Genomic DNA, 22,483 nt, shown 5'->3' on the forward strand with positions numbered 1-22,483 from the left:
GAGATCAAGCTTGTAGATTTTACAGCTTCTATGACAGAGCTCAGCAAGAGATGGGAAAAACGAAAGTTGAGAACCGTCAGTCAAGTATTGCAGACAGGAACAAATGTAAATTACATTATTATGTCTGCATATTTGTAAAATCCTGTGAGCATATATAAAGCTAATTTATGCATGTTAATGTTATTTTCCATTTTCATAATTCTTGGAGTGATCTTATTTCAAAATTTCCACTCTGTAATATATGAACAATATTACCATCCTTTTAAAAAAGTTTTCAGTCTTGATACCAGTTTATATGGTCTATTTTATCAAAATGAGCTAGGAAAATAATTGAAAATATTTCTAGATGCTAGTTCAGGTAATTGAGTGAATAAGATATATTGTTATCTACATGATTTCTTAAGTTAGTTCCTAGAATTTTCCCCAGTGATGACAAGAATTTCTTTGTTTGGCAAGCAACAAACAGTATCAAAGAAATTGTACCTATCTTCCCACATTTTTGCCCTGCTTGGCACATTACATAAACTGGAGTTGGTGCAGCTGTGAAGTCAGAAAATGGGTTTTCTGTGGAGCCTTTCCACAGAGAAGTGCTTTGTCTCCATCTGGCGGGCAACCTTATTTTCGCAATGTCAGCAGTAGTTCTCAGACCTGGTTGCACTTAGGATCACCAGTGGTGCTTAAAAACAATCCCAACACCCAGCCCCTCCCCAGACCAATTCAATCAGAATGTATGGGATAGGAACTGGGGTCAGCTTTTTTTCTTAAAGAGCTAGAACTAATTTTAATGTGCAGTTAGGGTTAAGAACCATCAAGTTAGACAAAGCTCTAAATTGGAAATATGTACTGAGTCTATCATTCCTCCTATAAAAGTGCCGTAACAGTAAAAAAGCAATCATGTAGGTAAATTCTGTCATCTTCCAGAAGTCCTTTCCCAACTTGCAGAGAGGAAACCATCCAGGTGTTGCTAAGAATATAAGGAATCTAAATGTAAATCACTCCCATTGTGACCCTCGGTGTGCTGAGGCAGAATGTGCTAAGACACATATACCCACACACACACATACCATCAGACTAGTCCCCAGGCAAAACTGTCAAGTATTCAATCTGACTTTGATATCTCATGTATTTTCCAAAAAGTTATCTTACATACTTTCTCATTTATTGTCAAGAACTTGTTAAAATGAGTATCCCTTCTTTTCCTGGGTGCTAATACTCACTTAAGACCACAGACCACAGAGCCTGAGAGTTTCTTAGGTGATCACTCAGACCCCGCTTTTCCCTTCATTTCATTAAATCTTAGGTTGCCAGAATCGGCTTGCTTTTCAGCTTGCTATCGTTAAAAAAATACTCTCTATCAGTTCCCACTGACAATTGCTCAGTCTTTATCACGATACATGCATTATTGATATAACATTTAGCTATTAAAAGGAAGACTAAATTCTGTTTCTGGCAATGGTTGACTAGATGGTTCTGGACCCTCTCACTGAAAACAACTAGAAAGTTGTATGAAATACATACACTATTAAAAGAGTAAAAAGGCAAGCTAGAGAGAAATATTTGCAAGGCATGTAACTGACAAAAGAGCACATATCCAGAATACATACAACTCCACCTAAGGAAAAGACTGACAATTTTAAAAATGGGCAAGACTTCACAAAAGAGAGTATGGCAACAGTCAAGAAACATGAAAAGGCTCTCTCTCAACTGCATTAGTACTCAAAGAAATACAGATTAAAACTACAATGTGTACACCTACCACACCCATCAGAATGGCCAAAGTTGAAAAGACTAACCCTACCACATGATGGTGAGCAACTGTAACTTTCCTATCACGCTGCTGAGAGTGTAAATAGGTACAACCATTTTGGAAAATTGTTTGCTGGTATCTCCTAAAGTTGAACATGTACACCTACCTTACAGCACAGCAATTCCACTCCTAGGTAGATCCAAAGAAATGCATGTGTGTACCCAAAGACATGTTTAAGAATGTTTATAGCAGCATCATTTATAAATAACCAAAACTGGAAAGCTAAATGCCCTTCAATAGTAGAATGGATAAATAAATTGTGATGTATCCCTACAATGGAATACTATTTAACAACAACAGTGGAAAAAAACTACAGCTACACTCAATAGACACATAAATCTGACAAATGCAATTTTGTACAAATGAAGTTGGTCACAAGCAATGCATATTTAAAAGTTTTCATTTATACAAAGTTCAAAGCAGGCAAAATGAATCTGTGCTGTTGGAAGTCAAGCTAATGGTTATGTTCAGGTAACAGAAACAGTGACTGCCAGGGGGAAAGAAGAGATAATGATCTATTTCTGACAGATGTGTTCACTTTGTGGTAACTCACTGAGCTGTCTACCATTTTGTGCACCTCAGTAAAAAAAGTTAAAAACCCAAACTGGCTATTCAAAAACAATTTTGTAAAAATCAAGCTTTCTGTGTGTTTTTCACCTTACCTGGGAGAATTTTAATTGATAATATATAACCAGCAATGCTCCTCATACTTTACTGTAGATGCAACTCACCTGGGGATCTTCTTGTGAGACAGATTTGCTCCAGTACTCTGGGGCAGGCCCCCAAGGTTCTTGCATTTCTAGCAAGCTCCTAAGTATGTCCATAACTTGAGTAGCAAGGACCTGAGACAGTGCTTCCCAAATCATGTTCCACAAATAGTAATGTTTTGAATTGTTAGTAAATGTTACTAATATTACTAAAATCTAATCACAATTTTCTTTTAAAACATAATAAACACTTTTAGTCCATTCCTCTTATTTTGTTGTTTTTCTTTCAAAATAAGTGTGTCATACCTGAGAATAATAAACTCAATAAACACAAGGCTCAATAAAAACAGCTACATGCCAGGCACTGTAACACTCCCTGATTTAATCCAGAAGGATATGTCAGGACATGGCAGGAAAGATCACCTGGTGATGAATACATATGTTTGGCACCTCACTGGATGAGCAGCACTTAGCAACTGACATCTCTATGTTGGAGTGTCTATTACAGCGCTCAGCAAACTTTTTCTGTAAAAAGCCAGATGGTAAATACTTAGGCTTTGTAGACCATAGTCTCTACTGGGCTCTGCCATTATAACATGAAAGCAACCATAAATAATACGTAAGGGAATGGGCATGTCTGGGGCCCAAAAAACTTTATTAACAGAACAGCGGCACGTCAGTTTCCAGCCTCTGGTCTATTGAATCTTCAGTCAGCAATATGTATCCTGTCTTGGAATTTCCACATATTTTATCTTAGAAAATATTTTTAAATCTCTGATTTGCTATTAAAATTTCAAAAATGAGTTTTGACTTTTTTAAAACAACCCATGTGCATATTGTATTTCAAGAATGACTTTTTGGTGTTGTATATGGTCATTCATGGTCAAATAAGTTGAAGAATGGTCATCTAAGGACAAAGAGAGTCTCCAAATTAAACGACATACAGAGTGATAATACAGAGGAGTTAACTCATAGTATAAAGTTACATTCCTGAGCCACACACTGCCAGGCCACTGGCCTAAAGGCTCTACAGCTTCTCAGGATTAGCAACCATCAATCAGTATATTACTAATGTTGTACAAACTGCACAAAAATAATGGATCTAACAATTACCAAAAGGGAAAGGGACTGGGGAGGATGGGTGGGAAGGGAGGGATAAGGGGGGCGGGGAAGAAAGGGGGCATTACGATTAGCATGTATAATGTGAGGGGAGGCTCGGAGAGGGATGTGCAACACAGAGAAGACAAGTAGTGACTCTACAGCATCTCACTATGCTGATGGACAGTGACTGTAATGGGGTTTGTGGGGGGGACTTGGTGAAGGGGGGAGCCTAGTAAACATAATGTTCCTCATGTAAGTGTAGATTAATGATACCAAAAAAAAAACGGATCTGAATTTAGATTCCATATAGAACCTTATCATGCTGAGTCCATACCATGACGTTGTCAAGGATAAACAAAGCTGGACATTAGTTAAGTAGTGAAAACAGATTTTGTGCAATACCTACTGACAGCTGAAAGAGCTGAGCTCCATTTCAATTTTCAAAGCAGTGGCTGGGGTTTTAAAGGAGTATGATGGTATAGGGAAGGAGGGTGATGGAATTCAAGTGAAAAATTACAAATGGTTGTCCAGTATAAATGCCAGCTGTGCCGGCTAGCTGGCAATTATTGAAGATATGATTTTACCTTCCCACAGAGCCTGGGAACCAAAGGCCATATATCCTTCCCAATGCTTACATTTCGAAAGAATGGCTTTCAGGGCCATGAGAAAGACACTCCTGAGGTGTAGGGGGTGCTTACACATCTCAAAGCTATGAAGAAAGGATTCACAATTGTAACCCCTTTTTCGTAAATGCTCTACGAAAGCGGCTGGGGCCTGTGGTCTGGTACTAGACCTGCTAGAACAAACAGCAAATTCCTTTCCAGACAGGAATTCCAAGGGGGCTACACTGTCCCAAGGCTGCAGCTGTAGGCTGCTAGATGCCCTGTTCAAGTTTGGTCAGATCTTTTACTGCTTGAATGGAATGTTCTCAGCAGGTTCTCAAGGCCCATTTGTTACTTACGTAGTTTTATGTTCTTGGTACACATGGAAGGTATAACCAGAGAAAATAAAAAGTGTTTCAGAACAAAAGAACCAAACTGATCAAACTTAGCTAATATGGCCAAAAAGAAATCATTTTTACTGTGTAGACTATTAGACTAGGCTATGCTAAACTTAAGCCTTAGGTCCAAAGAGCCAAAATTAAATTTATGGAAGTGTAGCTTACTTGGCCATGAAATAGGTCTAAGCAAAGTCTTAATTTTTTAAATGAAGCCATGTTTTCAGAATCCAGGGGCTTTACTGTGTGGGTGAAACTTTGAGACAGAGTTTAGATATGGTGCCAAGGTGCTAGTCACCTACAATAAATGAAAGGCTTTGAAGAATCTAATTAGCCAGTAGAATTCCAGGCCACAGCCCATTCTGGTTACTTTTTGGGGTTTTGCCAAAGCAGATATACTGACCTGATAGCCTCTATGCTTTACAAAATATGTGGAGAGGGGGCCAAATTCCATCCTGATCAAACTGCAATCATAACAATTCCAGGCAGTGATGATGTAAGCAGAGATCAAATAGCTGAAGTGCTTCTATCTTGCTCCAAGGTAGTGATGGGAGGAAGGTAAGGTTAGGGAAGCCAGGCGGCTGAGAGGTGAAGCACTGTTTGACATGGTGGATTAGGGTAACCAGAACATTATGTTTATGGGCTCCTCCTTTCAGCTGAGATTAGAGATTCAGACCAGCGAGAACATTCAGTGTACTGGACTGTGACTTTACAAAAACGGGTACAGTTGGACCAAATGGTGAACAAACCTCCTGAAAGCCACAGGGACCAAACCCACCTCCAAAATAGTCTCCAAGATATGACCTTTTGCTACCAAAAGCAAAGAATGAGGGCACCTACTCCATAGCAGGAAAAGATACTTAAAAAATAATGCATATATATGCTAGAAGCTTGACTCTTTTACTTGGTATTGTCGGTATTTCTAATTTTACCTATTCTGGTCTGTGTGGAGTTATATTTTTGGTTGTTTTAAAAGTATTTTTTCCAGATTTCCAAAACATTTGCATTTCTGTAAGTTTCCTTAATGCCATCTCCTGACTGGGCCTCCAGGCGACCACTGATCCTCCTAACTGCAGCTTTAACTCTCCTGTTGGCTTTAATTCGCATTTCCTGATGACTCACAGTCTATCTCCTTTAGTGAAGCATCTATTCAACATTTTTAGCAGATTTTTGACATAATACAATTTCAAGAGTTTCTTATATGTATATTTTTATATTTAAGTCCTTAAACTGATCTACATATTGCAAATAATTTCCTCCTGGTCAGCAGCTTGCCCTTTTATTTTAATGGTATCTTTTGAATACATTTTTTAATTTGAAAGACTTCACTCTGTCCATTTTTCTTTGATGGTTAGTGATTTTTGCATCCTAAGAATTTTTTGCCTACCAACTTCAAAAAGATTATGTTTCCCTGCTGGTTTTATAGTTTTAATGCTTAAAAATTCTGTAGTTCTTTGAGTTAATTTGTATATATTCTGTGAAGTGAGGATTAAGGTTCAATTTTTCTTTTTTTCCATAAGGATATCCATTTGTTCTTGACCCATTTGTTGAAAAGACTATTCCCACCATTGAATTCCATAACACCTTTTTGTCAAAAATCCATTTTAATCAACATGAAGACCTATTTCTGGACTCTTTATTCTTTTCCATTGACCCACATGTCTGTTCTTACACACACCAATCCACACTATCTTGATTACTATAGTTTTATATAAGACTTGCTATCAGGAAGGGTAACTCTGTTCTTCTTTTAGAAATATTTTATCTATTCAAGATTCTTTGCATATCCATGTAAATTTTAAAATCAGCAGGTAATTGTCTGCCTAAAAAGCTTGCTGACATTTTGATAGGCACTGCTTAGAATCTAGATCAAAAGGGAGAATGGCTATCTTAAAAATACTGTCTTCCAATCCAGTATTATGCATATATCCTTTTATTTTGGTCTTGTTTAAAATTTTTCTTTCAGTAATGTTTGAAGTTTTCAGTGTACAAGTTTTTCACATTAAAAAAAATTTACCCCTACTTTTTTAGTGCTATTGAAAATTATAAATTTGAATTTTGTTGACAGGATATAGACATATAGTTCATTTGTTAATGTTGATTTATCTCTGCAACCTGGTTAACTCAGTTATTAGTAGTAGCAATTCTTCAGTTCCTCAATTTGTTTTTTAATTTTCTCATGTTATCTGTAGATGGAGAGTTTTACTTCATCCCTTCTAATCTTTACTGCACTGGTAGGCCCTCAAATACAAGTTTGAATAAAAGTAGGGAGAGCATATCTTTTGTCTTGGTGCAGATCTTAGGGGGAAAGCATTCAATATTCTATCATTGAATATGATATTATTAGTAGGTATTTTGTAAATTCCTTTTAGGTTGGCAGGTTCCCTTCTATTCCTCATTTGCTGGAACTCTCATAAATTTTGTAAAATGCTTTTAACTGTACTATTGAAATGATTGCATGTTTTTTTTCTCTTTCATTACTATGGAAAGTAATACAAATTGATTTTCAAATATTATACCAACTTCAAATTCCTGGGAAAACCCCACTTTGTCATCATGTGAGGTTGGTGTAATACTTGCATTAAAAAAAATCCCTTTTACACACCACTGGATTTGAATTTCTAATACTGTTAAAGAATTCTGAAACTTTTAAAAGGGTAATAGGTTTGGACCTTTCTTTACTTGAAATAGCTTAGTTTTAGTATAAGGATAATGCTGGCCTCAGAAATAGTTTTCTCCTCTGTTCTCAAAATGTTATATAAGATTAGTAGAATATCCTTAAATGTTTGATAAAATTACCCAGAGGGCTTGGCATTTTCTTTATGGGAAGGGTAGTAATTCAATTTCCTAAACAGATAAGAGAATATTCAAATTTTGTTATTTCTTTTCATGTCTGTTTTGTTTATTTGTGTCTAAGAAATTTACCTATTTAAGTTGTCAATTTACTGATATATAATGTCTAAACAAGGACAAAGGGGACAAAGGACAGATCTCCCTTTCAGTGAGGACCAATTCCTTCCTACATACTGACCTTGTTATTAGGAGATACTTGAAGGATTCAGGAGTCATGATGTCTGCAACCTACTTGACAGAGGGAGCAGGCAGTGTGCAGCCAACATAGAACTGGTGAACACAGGGTGCAGGGTCCTGGGAATTCACTCTCCTATTTTTATAACTTTTCTGTAGATTTAAAACTTTTCAAAATGAAAAGGTAATGGTAGATTCATATTTTACAACCCAGCAATTTAAATAATCAGAAAATCACACACATACTCTGAACAAGGAGTTTTATGATGGATGAAAGTTTGAAAACACCCTGAATATCCCACAAAGAGGATGTGATAAGGAAAATACAGAATGACATGACACCAAACACCCAACAACAAATATCTTTTTTTTCAAGAGTATTGATGTGGAAAATTCTCACTGTGGACTATTGAAGGAAAATTCCACAACACGGAATATATGACCCTATTTTATATGCACAGGAAGAGACTGCAAAGAAACCTAATGCAAATGTGGTTTGTCTCTGAGTGATGGGGTCACAGATGAACTTGACTCTTCTTCACACTCCTCTGAATTTCCTGGGGATTCCAGATACTCTCATCACTCACTCCAAGGACAACAGGAAGGAGAGCTTGTGTTGACTTAAGGGGCAGGCCAGGAGGCACGGGTCTGGATTAACCCCAACAGGGAGGGAATTCCAGCAGGTGGTGGTGGTTAACTGGCCACACGTAGGCCAGTAAAGTGGAAACAGTGGCCTGGAGGAGAGGTGAACAGACTGTGACATCTGATCTTCCTCCCTCCAAATTTGGCAAAGGTTGGGAGATTAATTAAGATGGTGCATGTGAAAAAGGTAGTTTCATACAAATGTAAAAGCAACTGCCGTTCTTTGTTCTACATTAATGGACGTAGTAGTTGTTATCACAGGAAATACACATGGGACAACCAGAGCTTAAAGATCAGTGTGCAGATTTGAATCTATGTTCATGCACCACCCTGAAAAAACTGTTTAGCCTTTCTGAGCCTATTTCCACCTTGAAAACCTGGGGTGATGGTGATAATTTTATTACTATCCTTCCATGTCAAAAGATTACAGTGGGAAATCTACTGTGGAAGGCGTCTGTGAGGGTTGTCTGTAATCTATAAAGTGCTCTATACTGTCTGTTAATGTTAATTTAGGGTATGAGCTCTCCAAAATGCTACTGTATCTTCGAGGAGTTGGACTTGGGTAAGAAAAGCAGTAATTCAGTGCTACCAATAAGCTCTGATGTAAGAAACCACAGGGTGTACACTGTCCAAGCTGAGAGGACAATGAACTTCATTTGACAGGAAGAACAGAATACTAGGGATCGAAGGGTCATCTGGTTGGAGGACAAGAACCCCCTTGCAAAAGGAAAAAGAGTACTTGAGAATCTTCGGTTTTCAAACCTGAACATTCTGAGACGCGGTATCAGAGAATACAACAGGGTAGCACATAATCTTGCTCCCCTACCCCACGCACCTTGAGAGGGGAAAACTGCCCTAAGCCATAAATCTGGGGCTTCTCTGGGGCTCTGGACAGGGCTGCTGCATCACCCCCAAGCACAGTGCTGGCTCTGTGGGCTGTGCACTGTTCTGAGCCATTTCCTCTGGGCTGAGCTGGCTGGCACTCACATGAGCTGAAAAACTATCTTCACAGGCAGCCAGGGGCTAGGGATTGGACTAGATACCTGCTTAACCTGCTGCTGAAGATGCGGCAAGAAGATGCAAAGACTAGCTGTAGAGAAGAGAAATATTTTGCCTTTCTGCCTATTCTTATTTTCCTCCCTGTAATGCCCGAAACAAATCTTGGGGGCAGTGACAATACTAATAGCAAGGAGTTCAGTCTCTCACATCAGATTACTATTTTACCAAAGTTAAGTGTGCTAACAGCACTTATTTGACTAAATCATACCCAAATACATTTAAAACAAACAAAACCCAATTCACTGCTTTCTGCATTATGACAATGAAGGCAAGGTACACTGTCAAATCAGGGTGTTGAAAAGTAGGTTCAGGATTGGCTATGGAAACTGTAAAAAGAATACAAGTACAAACTCCAGAGTTTAAATTCAGGCGATTTATTGTAAACAGGGTTACCCTAGCACTCCACCATACTGGCTGTGTCACATGCTCTCTTCCACATCAACTAGTCAAAAAGAAGACTTTTTTTTTTTTTTAAGTCACAGGTAACTAATAACTTAGTGTGTTTCACAAATCTCATTTACTAAGCACTACATAAAGAGCATTATTCAGGGTAGTCTGTTATTGCTCATGGACTGCAGCTTAGATCCATTTAAATGAATCCGTTAGTAGGCCTGAGTGACCCAACAGAAGCTCTAGATCCAATCTGGAAACCAGACAATGCTGGAACACACTGAACAACAACCACCAGTTCCTGGAAGACTATATGAGATTCTTTTCAGATTTCTTCATGTGACTCTCATGATACTGTTAAATTTTACCCATTTGCTTTTTTTTAAAGAGCTAGAAATTACTCAATAGCACATAATTTTCCACAGAAAATGTAGGTGGATTGTTGATTCTTACAGTGGTGATTTGAACACTCAGGACTAATTTTAGATCCCTCTCATATATATTTGCAGTTTGATGGAAAGCTGCATAGTCTACAAATGCATAAAACCAGCAGGAAGTGATGACTCGGATACCTTCTGATGGACAAAGACAGGCTTCATACCAGGAAGCTCTTGAGAGTAGCGATAAAAAGACGGTTACAGCACCACATTTATCTGACAGATGGAGCTCGCTTTCCAAAGCAGCCTCTGCAGTTGTGATTACAGCATTCTTGCCCCAAATTTAGTTTGTGTGAAAACTGCAAATGTGAAAACTTAAAAAGATGTGAAAAGACATTGACTCTATAGAAAGAAGTCCTGGCAAATCAACTCATATGGAGGTAAAATGTCATTTACTCTGCCTGAGTTAGTGGATGACAGGGCCACTTACTGTTTTTTACTAGTGCCTGTATGTGGAAGTATATTGCAATTTCTCTTGAAGTGAATTTTAATAACAGTAAATATTTCAAAACAGCTGTTAAATCTACAGTAACAATTTCATCTAAAATAGTATCTCATGAAAAAAATATTTTTTTAAAAGTCCACTCCAGTCATCATCTGTATGTTTATATTTATATATTCAAAAAATAACTTAACACTTTAAGGCAGTATTAGACTGGTAGCAAAAAGGGATTTTAGAGTCTTACGGAGATCACGCTATTTAAGAATCCAAGGCTTTATTTTCTTAATACCTCCAAAAAGGTGGCTTTATACTTAAAATCTTAGACTCATCATGGGACAAATATTTTGATTCATGCTGACTGTCATTTCATGGCAGTAAAAAGTTACAGGTGTTTATATAACAGCTGATGTTGGAAGAGCATGTCACACACTCAGTGGGATCTGAAGTTGACCCTATTTGTACTTATTAAATAAATACAGCAACATGTTGATGGGAAAAAGGGAAACTGATGCAACACTGCAAACCAACTAAGAACAAGAATGTCAATACAATTCAACCAAAAGGAACACAGTAATCCTGAGAAATTCACTTTGGGATGAAATCGATGTAACTTTAGCACTGTAAATAAGTAGGGTGATCTAGGATTTTCCAGCATTTTCCTAGTTTGAATAAAAAATATGTTCAAATTTTATAAAAAGATTAAAACCATGCCTTATATCAGCAATTTCACTAATAAAAGAAAATTACATTTCTTTGTTCATTATCTGCAAATGTAATGTTCTCCACTGATTTACACAAAACCATCAGGTAGAAAGCAAATTTGAGGATCAATTTTTAAAAAGGTTATTACCTTTCTAAATGTTTCATAGCCTTTTCTGTCAACGTAGGAGGCTTTTACAAAAAAGCTAACGTATTTTCTTCTGACAAGTGACTATTTTACAGAATAGGGAAGGAAGATTTCTACAGGAATATCATTCATCATTTTAAGTACTGCTATATAAGGGCAATTTCTCTTAGTAATGAAAAAAATTTTTTTTTAATATTTAAGAGGCATGTATTTTAAAAATATTCTACATCTATATGATTCTGTAGTTTAATTACTTTAGATTTTTAATATTTCTACATAATGACATTTGACAACTGCTTTTTTTCTGTTTGTCTCTCTAATTGTGACCCCAGAACTATTAAAGTGGCCAAGATTATTTTCCTGGCCCCAGGAAGACTCAGGAATGCATCCATTTGCATACTCCCATCCTTGGGAAATCTTCAGAGTTTTGCAGCCATGAAGTTAATATGTGGTTTCACAAGGGGAAATAGTGGCAAACCACGCTTGAACTCAGTCATGTTCTGAATCACTTCAGGCTGCAAAGAAAAAAGGTTTTCTTTTAGTGTAGTTGGCTTAAAAAGCAGATTGAACAGGATGTCAGCATTTTTTTCTTTTGGCATACACACTAGTTTCTACCTCATATATGATGATCTGATCTTTCTTCCTGGATCTGTAGGGCCAGAGGGTCTATGCAAACCTACGGTGAGTGTCCCCAGTGTGACACTGGCCAGAAAGAAGATTCCTGGCTTTCACCTGGGCACACAAGGGCTGGCAAACCAAGGCTCAGCATCAAGGCTTCAGCAGAGTGGCAGAGCCCACACAACAAAGGCCCAGTTACACACTGCCAGTTTCCTTCTGCTCCAAGTAAATGCCAACCTTTCTAGATGATTAAAATATGCAGGTGCTGTGGAAGGGGCTGGGGACACATGTGGCTGGAGGCAACTCATTGCGGAGCAACACAACTGTTCAAGCCAAGGCAGACCAGGGCAGAGGCTGTGTCTCTCTGCAGCTGGAAAGGGTATGAGCACAGTGTGCTATCAGTGAGAATGCTGGCCTGGCCTTCACGGGGAACCTAATCCAGAGGCTCAAATACCAGGTGACCTAAAACCTCTAGGTCTAAGGAGGAAGTCGTCTGACAGTGCGATCTGATGTGACATTTATATTTCTTACTTGTGGCAATGCTGGTGCTTGTGACAAATTTATATCATTTTGACAGGGGAACTCTCCAACCACAGGACCTGTAAGAAAATGACCTTTAGTGCTTTGCATTTAGTGATGCTAGCACACAAACAGCAACTTAAAAAAAAAAAATCAAAACCAAACTCAGCTCATTAAGGAACTACTAGGCCCAGTTTATGGGTCCTCTCAGGCTGCCTGCTCCCCAAGGCCTTGACTGCTTGTCCTGCCTCCTACCTGGAATGTCTCCAGTGTGGTTCATGATGCTACTATGGTTACAAAGCCTTGTCCACAACAGCTTTAGTGCCCAGGTCTGAGCTCAAGGGACCCTGAAACTCTGGCCACACTCAAGGACTCAGTAAAACAATGTAGAAGGCAGGAGAGTTAATGACGGTGGGGCAAACCTTGTCCAGTCAGAGGTAGGAGATGGGAAGACTGAGCAGATAAATTGCTTACCCTTCTTCCCCACAGACAGTGGCTCCATACAGCTTCTTTGAAGATGTCCGACCAGCAACTAGGTGCCTTTTCTTATAAAGCTGTGGCCAGCTGGGCCTTGTTACCCCTGGTGTTGGCTCTTTCTTGCACTGCCTCATTTCCCCTTTTCTATTTTTAATTTTACTTTACTTTGATAAAGCAATCCCTATCTTCATCTGTGACCCTTTACGTTTTAATGCTCTATAAGGCACATGGCTATGTCAAGGTATGACCATCGTGTATCTAAAAACACACTTAAAAAAAGTCAGTATTCAAAATACTTACAAGAATCCATTTCCCTGGCAAGAACATGGACGGACACCTTGTGTCTCCTTGGGGCATCTACTGCCAGCATCTCCTAGGCAGAAAGAATAGCAAGGTCACCTTTTTTGCCCTACTAAAGAACTTAAAATGAGGTGCTCTCTTATGACTCCAAAGAATCAGCTCTTTTATAGCCAGAAACAGAAAAGATGTTTCCCTTTCTCTCCCCTCAGAGCATTTCATTTAAACTCTATGAAGATTAGGTAGGGTAGGCAAGAATTATTCTTAACCCCATCTTACAGATGAGAACACTGAGTCCAAGGGGATTAAGTGATGTTCTCAAACTCCTACGGCTAGTGATTACCAGGCTGGGACTGAACACCCAGCCTCGTGCTCGTCAGCGGTGGTGCAGGGCTGCACCAAGTGATCTTTGGTGTCTGCAGGGGCAAGGGCGTGGGCTTAGTCAAGGGATGGCCACAATGCCTTCTCCTCTAAGAACCTTCTCAGATTCTGCCAGAGCGAGAGAGAAAGGGAACTACGTTGACTGGGTCCTGCCTTGTATCAGGCACTCTGCTATGTTAGCTCGCTTGGTTCTCTGTAGGCCAAGCATCATGATGATCCTGTTTTAGAGACACACACTCTACGACACAGGGAGGTGCAATGACTTGAAGTCACGCAGCTTGTAAGTGTTAGTGTCAGAAGTGAGGCCTGCTTTTTCTCCCCATCCCACCAAGATACTGGGAGGAATTCTTCTTGATTGCCACCATTACGACCAGGACTGGTCGGATGGCAGACAGATCCTGTAAGAAAGTGTATTCACCTTTTCCTTTCTTGTTTTTCAAAGGATAAACACAAGCTGTGATGAAGCTTCCCCTGATGCCTCAGCCATAAATAATGTTTTATGTCCTTAAAGTGAGAAAGCATCCACAAAGCCAAATCAACAATTACTTATGGAGCAGTTACTGGAAGCTTGGTCCTGTGCAGCTATAATGGAAGCTCTGTTAATGTTGCACAACAAACTTGACTAGGGCTTCCTCCAACCTGCAGAACAGCCAGGTTCTCCCACAGGCCTGCTCTGGCTTCTCCAGCCTCTTTCAGGGGCTCAGCCCAGGCCTGCCTCCATTAATATGCAGTACCTCACCTACGAACTTCTTACTTACTGGAGTAAAAAACTTTGCTTCCAAAAATCTATTATTGTTGATTCCTTTTCACCCAAACCTTCATTGCCCTCTTATCCACCTGCATCAGTAGAGAGTACAATATCCTCTTCACTTTCAGACTGTTCTCGATTTCCTGACCAACTCTGGACAATCTGCATTTTTCTGAAAGCCAACCAACCAACCTCAGTTTTTTGCAAGCTGTATTCTGAGGATGGTGGAGTCCCAACAGATATTTACAGATAAGCTGTGCAAAACAAGGGTCCACTGTGCTATCAGTTTAGAAAATATATGTTTTGCTAATCAAAAATTAAACCAATGCAGGCTAAAGAAGTCTTTACTGTGGGCTTCTTAGAACTTTTAACTTTTTAAACACACTCTATGATTCTCCAAGAATAGGAATAAAGAGTATATAGTCTTTCCCAAACTTGTATGCTTGTGAACCCTTTTTCCTAGATGCCCCTGTTAATATTTTGTAGAACACTAGTGTACCAAGGAACACAGCTAGGGTGAATGTCTTATAGATTTAGCCTTACCATGGTAATAAAAACTCTCAGTTTTTAGGACAAGAAAGACTCAGTCTTATAACTGCTATTTTCACAAATTCGATAATCAGGTACTACTTGTAATTTCAAATGAGTAATAGAATTTCTAGAAAGAAAGAAAAAATCTTCATTTCTTCTGGAAATACTACAGCGTAACTTATATTAGGACATCATTCTTTCTGAACACCCATTAACTAATAACACCTTAAAATAATATCTCAGAAACCAAAAAGTTGAACACAATCACCATTTTTTGCAGGCAATTGAGAAGAGTTGGTAACAGTCTTAAGCAGCAAATAAACACACTAAAAACTTATTTTATAACAAATAAAATAGGACAAGAAGCATTGTCCTATTTCTGATTTAAATTATTCTGATTAAAACATTTAAAAACACTGGGACTGAGTATTACTAATAAAGGGTAATAAAAATATAGATCATTTATTAAATGTTCCTTAGTGCTAATCACTTTACCTATTTCATTTCAATTAATATTCCAATTAATCTCTATTTTGTAAATTTGGAAACTGAGGCTTAAACACTTAAGTAAGTTGGCCAAGGGTAGAGAGCTAGCTAGATGGTGATGGGGCTGAGTCTCGGGTCTTTACTCAGAGGCTACACATGCTCCTGCTGCTGCCTAAGAGGTGAAATAAACTTCAAGAGGGTGAGATCCTGAGTGACGCTGGCAGCTCTCAGGGCACCCTAGACAGCTGGGCAGCTGAGCAGCGGCTGTGCCCTGAGCATGGCTCCTACGCCTAACTCTGCTCTCCCGGTCCTAATGTGGCTCTCTCTTCCTGCATACAAAGATGACTGGGGGTTATATTTCAGGTCACAATTGTTTTTTTATTTTCTACTAGAAAAAAATTTATATGCATACACATATTTTTTAAACAGACTTCATTTTTTAAAGCAATTTTAGGTTCATGTCATAATTTAGGTGGAAGGTACAGATTTTCCATATGCCCCTTGCTCCACAAGCGCATAGCTAACCTCCCATCAAAGTATATACGTTTGTATACACCATTACTGCAAAAGGGCAAGAGTAGTTAGATGAGACTCCTGTCTTCCTCTACACAAAGCAAAGGGAGCCACGAGGTAAAGAAAATAACCTGCCCAGCCACCCTAGACAGCTGGGCAATGAAAATTCTAATAAAGGAGAAAAATGTGTTTAGCTTTCACTGTACAATTAATTTCACAAAATGAATCTAATGAGAACTGTAAGTACTGTCTCTTGTATTGGCAGCTATAATACATCCCTGAAAAATGACACTGTAAAGCAGATGATACCCCTCTCAAAGTGAAGTCTGCATAGGGTGCGAGCAGTTCCTGGCCAAAGAACTAGCTCCTAATACTTCGAATACAAACCAGGGGACTGGCTGGAACACTAGACAGGGTACAATTCTAAGGTGCTATAATCACAGAGTATAAATTTTGCCCCTTGTCCTCCAAAATAGGTATTAAAGTATTTTACAAAAAATTTAAAGGCCCTAATACATTGCGAAGAATATATATAACACTTTTTAAAAGTAGAACTCTACTGCAGCACAAAGCTTTAATTTCTGTACTTAGCATGCTTATTACACATTATATACCTTCTGAAAATTTTTGCTATAGGTGGGAAAAGTTTAGATGTACAAACCTCTTAAAGCTATACTAGGAAAACTTTAATGATGGTACCTCTCCTCTCTTTTCTCATGAAATACAATCTCAATGAGCACAGGCATTCAAATCTCATAAGAACTCTCAACACAGTTCAAAGGTGAGCAATCATTTATTTTAAAATGCAGCCACACAACATCAAAAAGACTAGGAACAACAAATGCTGGCGAGGATGTGGAGAAATTCCCACCTCCTACACTGCTGGTGGGAATGTAAACTAGTTTAACCATTGTGGAAAGCAATATGGAGGTTCCTCAAAAAATAAAAGTAGAAATACCATTTGACCTGGGATTTCCAGTCCTAGGAATTTACCCAAAGAATACAATTTCTCAGATTCAAAAAGACATAAGCACCCCAATGTTTATCGCAGCACTATTTACAATAGCTAAGATATGGAAGCAACCTAAGTGTCCATCAGTGGATGAATGGATAAAGATGTGGTACATATACACAATGGAATACTATTCAGCCATAAAAAAGAATCCTGCCATTTGCAACAATATGGATGATCTAGAGGGTATTATGCTCAGTGAAATAAGTCAGGCAGACAAGGACAAGTACCAAATTATTTCTCTCATTTGTGGAGTATAACAATGAAGCAAAACTGAAGGAACAAAATAGCCCAGACTCCACGAAGGGACTAATGGTTACCAAAGGGGAGGGTGGGTGGGAAGGGAGGGAGAAGGGGATTGAGGGGGTTTATGATTGGCACACATGGTGTGTGTGGGGGATTATGGGGAAGACAGTGTAGCACAGAGAAGAGAAGTAGTGACTCTGTGGCATCTTACTACACTGATGGACAGTGACTGCAATGGGGTATGGGGGATCTCAATAATATGGGTGAATGTAGTAACTACATAGTTTTTCATGTGAAACCTTCATAAGAGTGTATATCAATGATACCTTAAGTAAAAAATAAAAATAAAAACAGCCACGGTGGCACCTAAGTGGGTGAGGACAATTCCTAGTTGTCAGAGCCTGGAAAATAATCTAACTCTCAAAAAGGAGTTCTCTGCTCTTCCTTCCACAGAACAAGCTCAGCAATGTTCATTGTGGGGGTGGGGTGGTGAACAGAGAGAAGAAACAAAAGTAGGCCTGGAAGGGCCACCACAGTCCCTGGTCCAGACGGCGATGAGAACAGTACTGCATTCAATATGAACTGTGCCTGTTCTTTCCAATAGTAGTATGTGTCCAAAATACTTACATCCATAAAAATGCTTTCACAAATCATGCCTGAATGGATTCAAAGCAGCAACACACAACATAGCACATTTACTATTTCCTTATCAGCCAAAAATCTAAATGTACAAATTCAATTTACCTTATAGAATTTGATGATATCTTCCTTGCTAAGTGTCTTTAAATAAGCAACTTCTGTATTATCTGAAAAAGTAATCAAACAATAATTTACTAATATTTCCTATTTTAAGTAGCCCAGAATACTACACTAAATGACAATATACTTTACTCCAATGCTCTTAAATATTCATGTTTTTAAGTGATCACCTACTCCTGCAAGTAGTTAGGGAATAAATTTCAAGTAAAAAGTAAGGATATATCATGGCTCTCTACTCATGAGCGGCTGGATCTTGGGCTAGTCACTTCAAGTTTTCTAAGCCTCAGTTTCCTCATCTGGAAATTGGGGATAATTATTATTTAATGGGGCTGTAGTGAGAACAAAGGGATATGATAAATGACAGTAACATGATGCTAGGCATGTGGCAAATGCTCAATAAATGGTAGGTACTATTATCATTAATAGTGAATCTAACTTCCGGAGAAATTACAGATGAGGAAATGGAGGCCCAAAAAAGGTAACCTGGCCAAGACTGGCTTGCTAGTATCCTGACGTCCAGTGTAGCTTAGTGTGCTCCATGGTTAACCTCTGCTCCCGAAGGAAGGCAAAAGGAGACAGATCAACAGGAGACTTCTGGGAGCACAGTGCTCCTAGACCTAAAAACACTGACACATTTTTGGAGACCCCTCAGAGCAAATGTTTGATCCCTTGTGCCTCCAGGGCAGCCTCTGCCTCAGGACAGTCCAATTTGCAAATCTGTCCTTTTTTTTGGTGTTATGGGAAATAGATACTACAGATCTGTGCTCAGAGCCTCAGGGGCACACTGATTGATCACAGAAAGTGAAATTAGATTTATTATTAGAGCATTACTATGAGACACAGGTAGATCAGCTCTAGTTTTTGAGAATAAAAAAAGATAAATAATAGGAAATTGTTGTTCTAAGTAACAGTTCTTTAGAAGTGGTGCATTCCCCTCCCAAATCAGTAGTGGAACATCCCCCACAAAATGAACACCATTTTGGTAGAACGCCCTCCATGTACCCAGATGTTACACTTACGTCCCACAAATGCTGGCGCCCCAGCTTGGCCTTACCTCTGTCAAAATTGTACTGCTGGGAGATGATTTCTCCCCAGTACTTAGCACACTCTGCAGACAGTTTCTTTGGTTTATCTAGTCGACGAATTGCTAATGCTTGGATGTGTTTTTGGAAGGCCTCTTCTGTCATGTCTTCTATGGACTTCTCCATGGTAATTAAGAAAGCTTCCACTCTGCTTTCCAGGTAGTGAGGTGGCTTTTCTGACTGGATAATGAATCTTAAGCCCTGGATGCCATTGGCTCGACGTGGCCCACTGAAAACGATATAGCCTAAAACATAAACACCAGCCAGTCAGGACTTTGGCATTTGAGACTCAGAGTACCTTTTTTTTTTTAAAATTAAGGTATTGATATACAATCTTATGAGGGTTTCACATGAACAACACTGTGGTTTCAACATTCACCCGTATTATCAAGTTCCTCCCCACCACACTGCAGTCACCGTCCATCAGCGTAGTAAGATGCTATAATGAGACTCAGATCACTTTTAATCTTTCAAAAATTATCCTGTCAAAGCAAATAAAATCTACTTTAGGGATTTATATTATTTACCTCCAAAGAAATATGAGCAATTAAGTTGTCCTCAGTTCCTAAGGACAGAGTTAAAGAGCTCTCTGAAGAATAGTTAGGAAGTTGGAGATAACTTTCTTCTTAAAAAACAAAACAAAACAAAGAAGATATGCCAAAGAAATAATCAATCTTCCCATGTTTTCTTCCGCCTGCTACTTCTATAGCTTTTCTTCTTCCTTCCTAATTACAACCCTTAAATAGAATTCGTGCCTCGTATCAAATTTACCGAGTATCATAATTCTTCCAAATGGTAAAGATACCTCAAGACAAATGCTGGGCATAGAAGCCACAGGGCATAAATATGCAAAGAAGTAAAAAGCTAACCTTTTCAAACAATAAGGCTTCTCTCTCACCTACCAACTTCACATTTCCCTGTATGGCCCCGGAAGATGACTGGTTAGCCAGAGACGGGTAAGATTCCTCAAGGGAGGAACAACCTAAGACAGGCACAGTCGCAGGGGGGCCATCAGGTGAGAAATTGGGGATCAACAGAGGTGAGGCTTAGAACCTCACCCCCCCTGTTCTGAGAGAAATCTTCTGCATACGTGGATGTTTTATTGCCCTTGTCTAGCTTGGATTAACACATAGTCTACAGGCACACACCTGATCATCTACATGTGCTCTCTTACAACACTAAACTATGTTTTCTACCTTTATCTTGTATCTACCTACCACTTCAGCATTTTATTAAAAATAATAATAATAAAGAGAGAAATGTGGTATCCACATATAAATCAAGTATAAAAACCAAATGAGTATTCATATTTGAACTGACTGTTTAGAGTTCATAATGCATGAGCAAAACTGAAAGTTTCTGTGATGACTGCCCTTGTACTGTTCACTATGTAACTTATTCATTATGTAAGAATTTGTTCTCCATGTAAGAACTTGTTTGTTATGCTTCAGAAGATTGGAGACTGACGAAAATTAGGCTTGTGGTGGATTAATGATTGTGCATTGAGCATTGACTCCCCTATACAGAATTTTATTGTCGTTAACAACCATTTGATCAATAAATATGAGAGATGCCCTCACAAAAAAAAAGGACTTCCAATGGTAAAATAAATAAGTAACCGGGATGTAATGTATAGCATAAGGAATATAGTCAAGATATTGTAACAGCTTGGTAGGGTGATAGCTGGAACCTCGAATTATGTATATAAATGTTCTACCACTGTGTTGTACACTTGAAACTAATGTAATGTAATAATGTGCGTCAACTACCCTTCAATAAAAAATAATTATTTAAAATAAAAAAAAAACAAAAAAACAAAAACAAACAAAAACAAAACAAAACAAAACAAAACAAAAAAACCCCACTCTTCATCATTCAAACTCACCCCAAAATGCCTCACTGTCTGCTAGTTAATTGCCTTCAATCAATGTTAAAGTGATTCCCATCCCGTAGAGATATTGGGCTTATTTTTTCAACCCCAAACCATTGTTTCACCTGTTCCCTTTAACAACCAAGTTCCTCATGTGAACTTGGCTCTACTGTTCAGGAATAATCCTTTCCTGAACCAACTCTACTCAGAATGCTCATCTCTAGAGACCAAATAATTGAAGATCATACATCCACGGTCGCCTTGTGAGCCCACGCACTACCTCCGTTCAACGTCTTCTCTAAACCGAGCTCGCAGCTTGCGCCCTTCAGCTGCTCTGCCCTGAATCACACCTCTGAGAGCTGTGGTGTCCTTGGGTCCGATGTCTGAGAAAGCCACTGTCTTCAGCACAGCCATTAGAGTTTGAACACTCAGTAGTATTTACTACACTGTAGTATAATTATTCCTTTTCAGGTCTGCCTTCCTCATTAGACTATGAGCTTCTTGAAGGGAAGGACCATTTGTTGCTTATCTGTTTTCGATGTCCCCCACCTACCACAGTAATTGTTTAAAAAATAAAGGTACTTGGAGAGACCCACCAAATCCTTTTTCATAGGTTCCTCCCAGTCATTACTGGGGCTTCCTTCTTTTCTCACTGATCCCCTGCCAGGATCTCCAAGACTTATTTTAAACAGTGCCTGCAACTCTGCCTGCAGCATTTCCTCAACAAACACAGAGTACCTTCTATGTGCCCCAGTCTTGGAAGGCACAAAGATGAGTAAGAGATAATATCTGCTTGAGGGAACCCCAAAGTTAGTGGATTTTAGCTTCCCTGGATGGCTTGCTTCCCACCTTGCTACCCATAATAAATAACCTGCCCTTAGCATCCTCTCCCTCTACCCAATATGTCTTCACCATTGACATGTAGGTAATGTAAACAGTGTCATCTCTTTAAAGAACTGCTTTAATATCCCTATGATACTAACTGCTTATCCTTTAGAAGTGGATTCCCTACAAACAAGATTTTCACAAGTCTTTCTAAACACAGCAACATGCCAGGAAGTACCCTTGAAGGGTAATGTCCATGTGTAGAATACATTCTGAGGACAAAGGTTGCTTCTCCAGGTCTATGGTATCCTACTGTTCCCCACTTCCCACTCACCCAGCTGCTCCTTGGTGCGCAAGGTGTTGAAGCAAGGCTCAGAGATGATCTGACAGAAAAGCTCTAGAAACATATTCTCCGAGGTGCTCTGCATGTCTGTTTGGTAGTATATTTCAATGCCACAGTTATTGTGAACTTCATTCCTCTGCTGATAAACAAACCATCCTCCTAGAAAGTTTCAAAAAGAGCAACAGGTTCAAAATTATTTAGTTTAACAAAGTCAATATTTTGTCTGGTTTTTTAAAGTTATTCAATTCGACTGATGTTTTTCAGCAATTCCAAAGTACAATTAATTTATTAAGAATGTGAAACTCAATTAACTTACCTAA

The 22,483-nt window shown here is 38.8% G+C and overlaps 1 protein-coding gene across 4 annotated transcripts in view; it reads right to left on the bottom strand.

Annotated features, from left to right (window-relative positions):
* Positions 1 to 9,693: 9,693 nt before the first annotated feature.
* The window catches only part of IDE (insulin degrading enzyme), a 125,243-nt gene continuing 112,453 nt past the window's right edge, over positions 9,694 to 22,483 (bottom strand). For all 4 annotated transcript variants that reach the window (XM_036921942.2, XM_036921848.2, XM_036922112.2 and 1 more), the window contains exons 20-25: positions 22,155 to 22,322; positions 19,098 to 19,370; positions 18,029 to 18,090; positions 13,371 to 13,443; positions 12,606 to 12,673; positions 9,694 to 11,971 (exon numbers count right to left, since the gene is read on the bottom strand). In XM_036921942.2, coding sequence (XP_036777837.1) covers positions 11,876 to 11,971; positions 12,606 to 12,673; positions 13,371 to 13,443; positions 18,029 to 18,090; positions 19,098 to 19,370; positions 22,155 to 22,322 — 740 coding nt within the window. In that variant the 3' untranslated portion in view covers positions 9,694 to 11,875. The remainder of the gene's footprint in view (positions 11,972 to 12,605; positions 12,674 to 13,370; positions 13,444 to 18,028; positions 18,091 to 19,097; positions 19,371 to 22,154; positions 22,323 to 22,483) is intronic.

Source organism: Manis pentadactyla, chromosome 8 (genome assembly GCF_030020395.1).
Source record: "Manis pentadactyla isolate mManPen7 chromosome 8, mManPen7.hap1, whole genome shotgun sequence".
Taxonomy (NCBI): domain Eukaryota; kingdom Metazoa; phylum Chordata; class Mammalia; order Pholidota; family Manidae; genus Manis; species Manis pentadactyla.